This window comes from Neoarius graeffei, chromosome 9, assembly GCF_027579695.1.
Source record: "Neoarius graeffei isolate fNeoGra1 chromosome 9, fNeoGra1.pri, whole genome shotgun sequence".
In the NCBI taxonomy this organism is placed as follows: domain Eukaryota; kingdom Metazoa; phylum Chordata; class Actinopteri; order Siluriformes; family Ariidae; genus Neoarius; species Neoarius graeffei.
In genome coordinates, this window is record NC_083577.1 from 92507539 (window position 1) to 92517538 (window position 10000).

The 10000-nt window shown below is 41.7% G+C and overlaps 1 protein-coding gene across 3 annotated transcripts in view; it reads right to left on the bottom strand.

The window, feature by feature from the left end:
• Positions 1–2857: 2857 nt before the first annotated feature.
• The window catches only part of mfsd6b (major facilitator superfamily domain containing 6b), a 20866-nt gene continuing 13723 nt past the window's right edge, over positions 2858–10000 (bottom strand). For 2 of the 3 annotated variants that reach the window (XM_060930472.1, XM_060930470.1), the window contains 4 exons: positions 8795–8956; positions 7962–8060; positions 7546–7874; positions 2858–3773 (listed from right to left, as the gene is read on the bottom strand). In XM_060930472.1, coding sequence (XP_060786455.1) covers positions 3555–3773; positions 7546–7874; positions 7962–8060; positions 8795–8956 — 809 coding nt within the window. In that variant the 3' untranslated portion in view covers positions 2858–3554. The remainder of the gene's footprint in view (positions 3774–7545; positions 7875–7961; positions 8061–8794; positions 8957–10000) is intronic. The other variant, XM_060930471.1, reaches the window with a different exon arrangement.

Consider the following 10000-nt stretch of genomic DNA (forward strand, 5'->3'; position numbering starts at 1 on the left):
TGTTATATTGACACATCCACAAAAAATAAAAACAAAAACGCAAGTTAATGAAAAGAATTTTAATTTTGAACCGGTTCGCCATTTTGACAACATGCATCTAAATCAGTGGGAAAACACTGAGTGACGTCATCGGAGTTGAAATATCAGGAAATATGTCACTCAGATCCGCCGTGTATTTTATATGAAAAATGTGAGTTTTATATCATAACGTTTTCCATATCGTACCACTCCCAGCGTTTTCCCGCTGATTAGACGCGCGTTCTCAAAATGGTGAACTGGTTCAGGATTCAAATCTTTTTGTTAACTTTTCTTTTTTTGTGAATGTGTCCATATGATATATAAAAACCCCCAAAAACATTACATTACATGGAGTGAAGATATGAAGTTTATCTTCTCGTGTGGAAAATATTTTCACTCGTTCACTTCACTCACATTCACCATATACACATTCATATACATTCACCACTCGAGGATAAACTTCATATCTTCACACCAGTCTGTAATATCCGCTGTGTATATTACAGAGCAGCATTTTATGGGTCGGAAATGACTCAAAGCGCCATCTACTGGTTAAAGTCGTCCCATATCGTGCAAGGCCGATGCTGATGCAGCATTGCCTGTTTTGGTATTTCTCTAGTTTATGTTCTACTTCAAATTTTTATGAAAAAAGAATGTTCACACCCTTTAATCAGAGGTGGGTGGTTCACCTCCCCCAGTCCCCGCCCTCGAGTGGGAGTCTGCAAAACCATGCTCATTTTCAAATCAATTCAGATTGAGACGAATCTTTCACAGGAGTTTAATGCTCCTCTCTCTCCCACCAGCCCTCTCCCTGTAACCCAGCCCCTCCCCGCCCACCTTTTAGCCTTTTTCAAAATTATGCAGTGGGTGGAGTTGGGCTTAGAGCTGGGTGGAGTTGCACTTTACCATTCTGTTCTTTTATTATCGTTTCACTGAGCAACACTTGGGGATGTCCTGCTGTTTGTTAAATGTGATTCAGAAATAAAGGTAAATTTAAACAGTAAAGACTTGAGTACCAACATTAACATCGCCAGAACTGAGGTGTCATTCACTGTCTAACTAACAAACTAACCACTGCTGAACTTAGCCAAGGGGAGACAAGTGAGCTCAGGAGGGGGAAGTGGAGTTTTCAGAACGAAGGAAGATTTAGGGCGGCACGGTGGTGTGGTGGTTCGCACTGTCGCCTCACAGCAAGAAGGTTCTGGGTTGGAGCCCAGCGGCCGATGGGGACCTTTCTGTGTGGAGTTTGCATGTTCTCCCCGTGTCTGCATGGATTTCCCCCACAGTCCAAAGACATGCAATTAGGTTAACATGGGGGCGGCCTTGGGCTGAAGTGTCCTTGAGCAAGACGCCGAACCCCCAACTGCTCCCCGGGCGCTGTAGCCGAACTGCCCACTGCTGTGTGTGCTCACTGCTTCAGATGGGTTAAATGCAGAGAGGAATTTCACTGTGCTTGAGTGAGCGTGTGACAAATAGTCGTCGTCGTCGTCTTCTCTAGCTAGTTACATAATATCAACCTTTAGCTAGCTAAACGCTCATTAACTAACATTAATGTTTAGCTATCTTAGATATCTGATTATCTAGCTAATGAACCAAGCCATCATTAACTAGTTACCTAGCATTAGTCTTTTTCTTATTTATGATTGTTAATTTGCTAGCATAAATGTGTACATAATTTTTTTGTCATTAACTAGTGACTTAATATTAAACACTAGCTAACTTAGCCATCATTTACTATATTGACCAAATATTCAGCTCTCATCCGTTAGCTAATTTACAAACTTTCAATGAATGTAGCTCTTATTAGCTAGCTAGCTTGGTTTAGTTTGATGTTTAGCAGTGTATATTGTAAAGAAATTATTCTCACAGATGAATTTTATTTCACCAACAAACTTTTAGTTGTTAAAAAGATAGCTTTAAGAGAGACACTGATTATTCCTTCATGTCCAAACAGTGGTGATGGTGATAGCGTCGTAGCTGCAGCTCCACGTCTCTTTGTGCGTCTGTGAGAACTTTCTCAAACCGTCTTCCTCCTTCACGCTGTACTTCGCAGGCTGCTTTCACACTTCACAGGATTTCTCCTTCAGGAAAAGTGCTTTTGTGTCGATATGAAAAGAAAAACGGCCGACACTGTAACCATAGCAACTTGTTTACCAGTGCTAGCTAGTATTGGCTAACTAACTAGCCTATCACCGTCGTTGAAGTATTTCTGATTGTTGGTAATACAGATGAAATAATCTGGTGATGTTGCTGGTCTTCAGTGGAGGCTCAGAAGCAGCAAAATCAAGAAAATTTGAGAGCTTTTATTATTTTTAGTTGGAACACTGATGATTTAATTTTCCATTTTTCCGTTCACCATATAAAGACTCATTTTAACCAGCACTTTGTCCTCCAGGTTTGTTTCGAGTTTTAGCTTGCTTACCCCCGACTCCCTGGTGCAGTTCGTAGTTTGTCTCTTGGGGTGTGCAGCGTGACTGGGCGTGGCCCGTCCAACATTTTTTAAGAAGTTTGAATAAGAAACAGTAGTAACTATATACATTTTTAATGCTAACTAGCTAAATTAAATAAGGCACGAATCCATACATAGGAAAATTAGTTGTTACGTGATCGGCATCTCATCTCATTATCTGTAGCCGCTTTATCCTGTTCTACAGGGTCGCAGGCGAGCTGGATCCTATCCCAGCTGACTACGGGCGAAAGGCGGGGTTCACCCTGGACAAGTCGCCAGGTCATCACAGGGCTGACACATAGACACAGACAACCATTCACACTCACATTCACACCTACGGTCAATTTAGAGTCACCAGTTAACCTAACCTGCATGTCTTTGGACTGTGGGGGAAACCGGAGCACCCGGAGGAAACCCACGCGGACACGGGGAGAACATGCAAACTCCACACAGAAAGGCCCTCGCCGGCCACGGGGCTCGTACCCGGACCTTCTTGCTGTGAGGTGACAGCGCTAACCACTACACCACCGTGCTGCCCGTGATCGGCTTCGTATTGGATAATTTTTTAAAAAGTTAATATTAGCAAAGTGAGCTAACAGAACTCACTCCGTACACTCGGAGACATCAATCTCTGCTACTTCCTTCTGCGCTTCTTCATAATATTTCTATACACATACAGGACAAGATAAAACCATAGTTATCAGTTATTCTTCCATTTTTGTGTGTCAAACAGTAACTGGGATGCGATCTCAGGTTGAAGTTGAGCGGGGAACTGAAGAAACGTCGCACCACAAACGCCGCAGGGTTGGCCATCCATCTTCTTTTCAGTGCTCACTGTTGTGCACGAGGATCTCCTGTCTCTTTCTGAACACTGCATAATGAAACACGGTGTTGGTTGATGTCAAGTGTGAAAGCAGCCTGATGGTCAGTGTGTGAGATTTCTGGAGAATGTTGTGTGTCTGTGTTCCGATATGAGACGAGAAACACAGCAGGGTTTAATGGGTGCAGTTTAGACCTTCGCACAGTACTCCATATTTACATTATAAAATAGTTAAAAAGCAGTTTTTGTGTTGTTGAGTTCCAGGGCTCATGGATCAGGGGGGTCCGGAGGCGAGTCTGGGGTGGGTGTAGGCTCAGGCTCTTTGGCAGAAAGCTGTGGATCTTCTGATGATTCTCCTGAGTCTGTGGGATCGGAGACGGGCTGTTCAGGAGGAGCAGGTGAAGAGATCTGCTCTGGAGCACTGCTGGAAGGACCTTGAGGAGGTTCTCCAGCAGGTGGTGCTGCAGACACCTGCTCGCCACTCTCCTACAAATACAGAGACAGGAAGGAGTTAAACAAGGACACATACTGGATGAGTAAAAATAACATCATCCTTAGAGATTGTTGAGAAGCCAGTGAAACGGTGATGATAACCGATGTGTGACATCACAGTAGACGTGTCTCGTCTCAGGGGCGTCGAACCCTTCATGTCCTTCATTAAACTCCGAGGCTGTCTGAGATAAAACGCTTTGACAGCTACACATCCTGCCAGTGTTAATACACAGAACATGGTGCAGATTCCTCTTTAATCAATCATCAAGGTTAAAACACAACTACAACAAGCAGGAAGTAAACCCCAAATGCAGACAAGTGCAAAAGTTTTTACTCCCCCATGATTTTTTTTAAATAGAAGAAAACATAGTATAGCTTTATTTTACAATTTATCTACAAGAAAAAAAAAACCCTCCACAACATGGAAAAACTCAATGTAGCTCATGGAACAAGACCAGAATCCGACATAACGATCCTCTCAGCCTCCAGATTTGGACATTATAGTCACCGTTTCCACCAGGTCAGGGATTACATCATCCCTTAAAGATTTCATATCACCATGTTAACAAATTCCTGACATGATCCATGTGTGGCACAGTTCATGTGCAGTTTGGTGTTCTTCACATCACTTGAGTATTTGTTTCATGAATGAGCAAACGTGTAAAAGGTTTTGCTTTTGCTCTAAACTGTACTCGTACAGGGCCCGCCTTGTTTTCTATTGGTTCACACGAGAGAGATCTGTTGTAAAGCAAAACTAGCTGCTTCCCATCCCCCTGACTCAACTGCGTTTGGCTTCGTGGTGTAGCGAGAGGCTACGGCTAAACCGTAAACTAGCGTCACCTCTGCTAGGGGTATTAACTTTTGCACTTGACTAGAATTCATGGTGAAAAATGCATTAAGAGAAAACTGCATAGCATTAAATATTATAGTGAGTACATACAGTGGTGCTTGAAAGTTTGTGAACCCTTTAGAATTTTCTATATTTCTGCATAAATATGACCTAAAACATCATCAGATTTTCACACAAGTCCTAAAAGTAGATAAAGAGAACCCAGTTAAACAAATGAGACAAAAATATTATACTTGGTCATTTATTTATTGAGGAAAATGATCTAATATTACATATCTGTGAGTGGCAAAAGTATGTGACCCTTTGCTTTCAGTATCTGGTGTGACCCCCTTGTGCAGCAATAACTGCAACTAAACGTTTGCGGTAACTGTTGATCAGTCCTGCACACCGGCTTGGAGGAATTTTAGCCCATTCCTCCGTACAGAACAGCTTCAACTCTGGGATGTTGGTGGGTTTCCTCACATGAACTGCTCGCTTCAGGTCCTTCCACAACATTTCCATTGGATTAAGGTCAGGACTTTGACTTGGCCATTCCAAAACATTCACTTTATTCTTCTTTAACCATTCTTTGGTAGAACGACTTGTGTGCTTAGGGTCGTTGTCTTGCTGCATGACCCACCTTCTCTTGAGATTCAGTTCATGGACAGATGCCCTGACATTTTCCTTTAGAATTCGCTGCCATGATACTACCACCACCATGTTTCACAGATGGGATAAGGTTCTTATGCTGGAATGCAGTGTTTTCCTTTCTCCAAACATAACGCTTCTCATTTAAACCAAAAAGTTCTATTTTGGTCTCATCCATCCACAAAACATTTTTCCAATAGCCTTCTGGCTTGTCCACGTGATCTTTAGCAAACTGCAGACGAGCAGCAATGTTCTTTTTGGATAAACAGTGGCTTTCTCCTTGCAACCCTGCCATGCACACCATTGTTGTTCAGTGTTCTCCTGATGGTGGACTCATTAACATTAGTCAATGTGAGAGAGGCCTTCAGTTGCTTAGAAGTTACCCTGGGGTCCTTTGTGACCTCGCCAACTATTACACGCCTTGCTCTTGGAGTGATCTTTGTTGGTCGACCACTCCTGGGGAGGATAACAATGGTCTTGAATTTCCTCCATTTGTACACAATCTGTCTGACTGTGGATTGGTGGAGTCCAAACTCTTTAGAGATGATTTTGTAACCTTTTCCAGCCTGATGAGCATCAACAACTCTTTTTCTGAGGTCCTCAGAAATCTCCTTTGTTCGTGCCATGATACACTTCCACAAACATGTGTTGTGAAGATCAGACTTTGATAGATCCCTGTTCTTTAAATAAAACAGGGTGCCCACTCACACCTGATTGTCATCCCATTGATTGAAAACACCTGACTCTAATTTCACCTTCAAATTAACTGCTAATCCTAGAGGTTCACATACTTTTGCCACTCTCAGATATGTAATATTGGATCATTTTCCTCAATAAATAAATGACCAAGTATAATATTTTTGTCTCATTTGTTTAACTGGGTTCTCTTTATCTACTTTTAGGACTTGTGTGAAAATCTGATGATGTTTTAGGTCATATTTATGCAGAAATATAGAAAATTCTAAAGGGTTCACAAACTTTCAAGCACCACTGTACATTAATTTACACCACAATGCTGCTACGTTCTGATCTCTGATTGGTCGGAAGAGAGGGTGTTGATTAATTCTCATTAACCTGCGCTCTGCAGTTCTAATTAATGCGCGCAGTGTAATGCCTTGTTTCTGTAGCAACAGCTCACTCACAGAGCCACGTACAGTAGCTGTGTTGCGTTATAAACGGATTGATATGGTGAAGTTTTCTATCAAGAGATGTTGAGTTAATGCTTGAAGGAGTCTCCAGTGTCAGTGGGACATTTTTGGAGAAACTGGAACATGACAAGCTGCGTTTCTTGTGTTAACTTAGAGGCTGATGAGGGAACGACTTTTTAGAGCTACTATAATACAAGTGAGAACAGGAACTCACTCGCTTCATACAACATTAGCTATAAATGAATAAAAAGTCGTTCTTTACGATTATAAACTCTGTTGACAAATTCTGCTGTGCAAAGGCAAACTGCAGCGTCTGCATATTATGCCGATGGCAAAAGACGGTCCAATAGTGAATAGGTGACTGCGGTTTGCCTTTGCATGGCAGAGTGGCTGTGGTGTAAGAGGAAAAAAAACAGCTCAGGATATGCGGTTATAGGAAAATCAATCAACTCTCTGATGGTAACAGTGGCTCTGCTCGGTCACACCGCTCAGTCGTTAATTTGTGCTCGTAGCGCTGGCGCAAACTGTTACTCCCACTCAGGATCTTTCTACTTATTCTCCTCATTTTTTTTTTTTTAGGATGCTATTTCTCCCTCAGTTTTCAACCAATCACCAAATTTCCCATGAAGAATCTCTCTGGGCTGAATTACATTGCTATGACTTTTGGTACTGATCTGGATCACTGATCCGGAATGATCCATGAAAATAGGATTTTTTTCCTCACCAAGTGTCTGTCTGTCTGTCTGTCACACCCTTCCAGATCTATAACGGACGGTGACCAGCCATCCCGGTTTGGAACAGCAACTGCAAATCACTATCTAGTTGATTATTTTCCCTTAACAGCACAACACACAGCATTTCTTTTCCTCCTTACACACACAGTTACTAAGACTGAGAAAGAACACCAAGTAGAAAAGCACAAAGGCCAGGAAGAAAAGAAAAGAAAAACCACTCTCACCTTTAATCTGAGCAGAGAAAGCATTAATGGGAAAAAGGAAAGAGGTCACTTGTGTGTTTCTTCTAACTGGTTAAACAGGAAAAAAGTGACAGGTTCAGATCGTTAGTGAAACGGAGAAGCAGAAAACCACAAACTGATTGATTAGAGAAAAGGATTTTTACTTTCTGTATTATAGCTAGATACTTTATTATTGGCTTTTGGACACACCCCCTGTGGGCAGGGCTCTCCTGCTGGAAGGTTGCTCCTGATACTGGATGCCATGTCTTTGATCTGGTAAAAGACATAGGACATGGTGACCCATGGAGAAGAAGTGGACACCACCCACGCTGGCTTGTTCACATCCTCCTGCTCTTCCTGGAACTTGGTCTTCTTGGCAGTGGGAGCTGCAGCGGGGTTGGTGTTGTTCATCTCGACCCTCATCTCCGGTTGCCTCTGGCTCTGCACCAAGTCGATGGTGGCGATGGGAACAGGACTGGAAGGTACCGGAATGTTCTCAGCCACCATCGTGTCTCCTGATCGAGACATATAGGCGGGGTTTAATCTTTCTGTACTACAGGCTGGTTGGATTTGAGAATAAAACCTATGTAAAGTGGACTTACGCCGGTCATCGCTCGGCCCGATGAGGCTCTGGATGAGGGCGAAGATGAGCAGGATGATGAGAGACGCCATTCCTAAACCTCTGAACGTTTCAGCCACACCTACACACACACACACACACACACTTTCAGATTTTCATGCAAAGAAGACTTTTTATTTTTTATTCCACACTTTAAAAAAAACTTAATGCAGTTACAAATAATTCAGTTTTAAATTAATGTGAGGGAGAAACATTTCACTTTGGGCTTCACTCTTATTTTATTTCAGATTTAAGTAAGAAATAAATCAGGAGTCATTTAGAAAATTAAAATGAAAGTTTTCCCACATTAGATTAATTTAAATCTGAATCAGTGAACTAAAAAAAAGAAAAGCTACAGAAAGAAATTGTGGAGAATAAATTCAGCTTGTTCTAATTAAGTTTTAAAACCTCGTGCAAATTAACTCATTATGTAATTGATGTTAAATTAGATCAAGCACTATTGATCTTAAACTAATCAGTCATTCAAATAAACGTACATTATTATCCATATTATTATTAGAGGGTCAGTAAGTGTTTCTGGAGGTGTGGTCTTCAAACAGTTTTGACAGAAAGCTTCATTAAGAAAAAGTCTGTACTTTACAATACTGGCTACATTTTTCCAGCCCAGAAATAAGCTTCGCCCCTTAAAGGAACACGGCATGTTTTGGGTTCTAATTGCCCTCACAGACAGCAGGCGGGGCTGTAAACATTACAAGCTGCTCTTTACTACGGAGACGCTCCCTTCACAGTGACGTGAGCCACATTCCTGAGAAACATCATGGGTGTGGTTCATATTTGCATTTTCTCTTTTCATACCGAAGTAGTTGACGAGCACTCCTCCGATCATGGCGCCACAGCCACGCCCCAGTCCCAGGTGGACGCCCTGCAAGATTCCCTGCGCAGACGTCCTCAGAGCCGGGGGGACCGCCGCACTCAGGTACGAGATACACGCCGCCCACACGGACGCGTGGGTCAGACCTACAGGACGACGACGACAACAACATTAACAAATAATAAATAAAGCTGATTTACACACAGAGAAAAAACAAACAAACAAACAAACAAAAAAAAACCACACACACACACGTGTAAAAGCTAAATATTTAATACTGAAAGGTCGATATTAAATAAACTCCTCCAGGAAGGAGTGTGTGTGTGTGTGTGGGGGGGGGGGGGGGTGAGAGTGAGAAAAGGAAATTACAAAAGCTAATTATTAATAATTATATGGTAACCTTTTAATGACAAAATTAAATAAGCCATTATTCCACAAGTCCGGATTTAATTGGATTTTTTTAACAGTTAATCTTGATATGAGATGTTTAATAGAGAGAGAAACTACAGCTTAATAAATGAAAAATACTTTAAATATTTGTTATTGATTCTTTCCAGTGATGTTGCTGTAAATAGAAACAGGAAACTGGTACTTCAGGAGAGATCACATTCAGAACCGTGGGGAGGAGTCACGCGGTGATGGTGTGGTGATGTGGATCGTTTTCCTGAGTATTTTACTCCTTGTGTATGACAATTTGCTGAAGATTACAATTAATTTAAAGAAACACGGTCATACTTTAAATCCTGTTATAGATACGTTTACATTGGATACATCCTGATCTCACTTACATTATAGCAGCGATAAACAGTCCTTCCATCACCAGACTCTCTATCCCCCCCCCAATCAGGAAACAAACAAAGAAACAAACTCTGTCATTTGGAGCGGAGCTGCATACTTGAGGGAATATGGTAAAAGCATCGACCTGGTTTTTGATGGGTTTTGTGACCGTACGTACGAACAACGTCCGAGTTCCACCACAGGGAACCTGATAAGTCACCAGATCTCAAACACCTGACAGCAAAATCTGTATCTTTATTTCCATAAGAGAGATGGGTTTTTATCCAGCACTTATTTTAATTTGCTTTTTAAATAATAATGTGGGATTATTTACCAACACATGTTACAGAAAATATTCACCACAGTGTCATAAAATGAGTTAAAACAGTTTGTGCAGTGATTTATTGACGTGA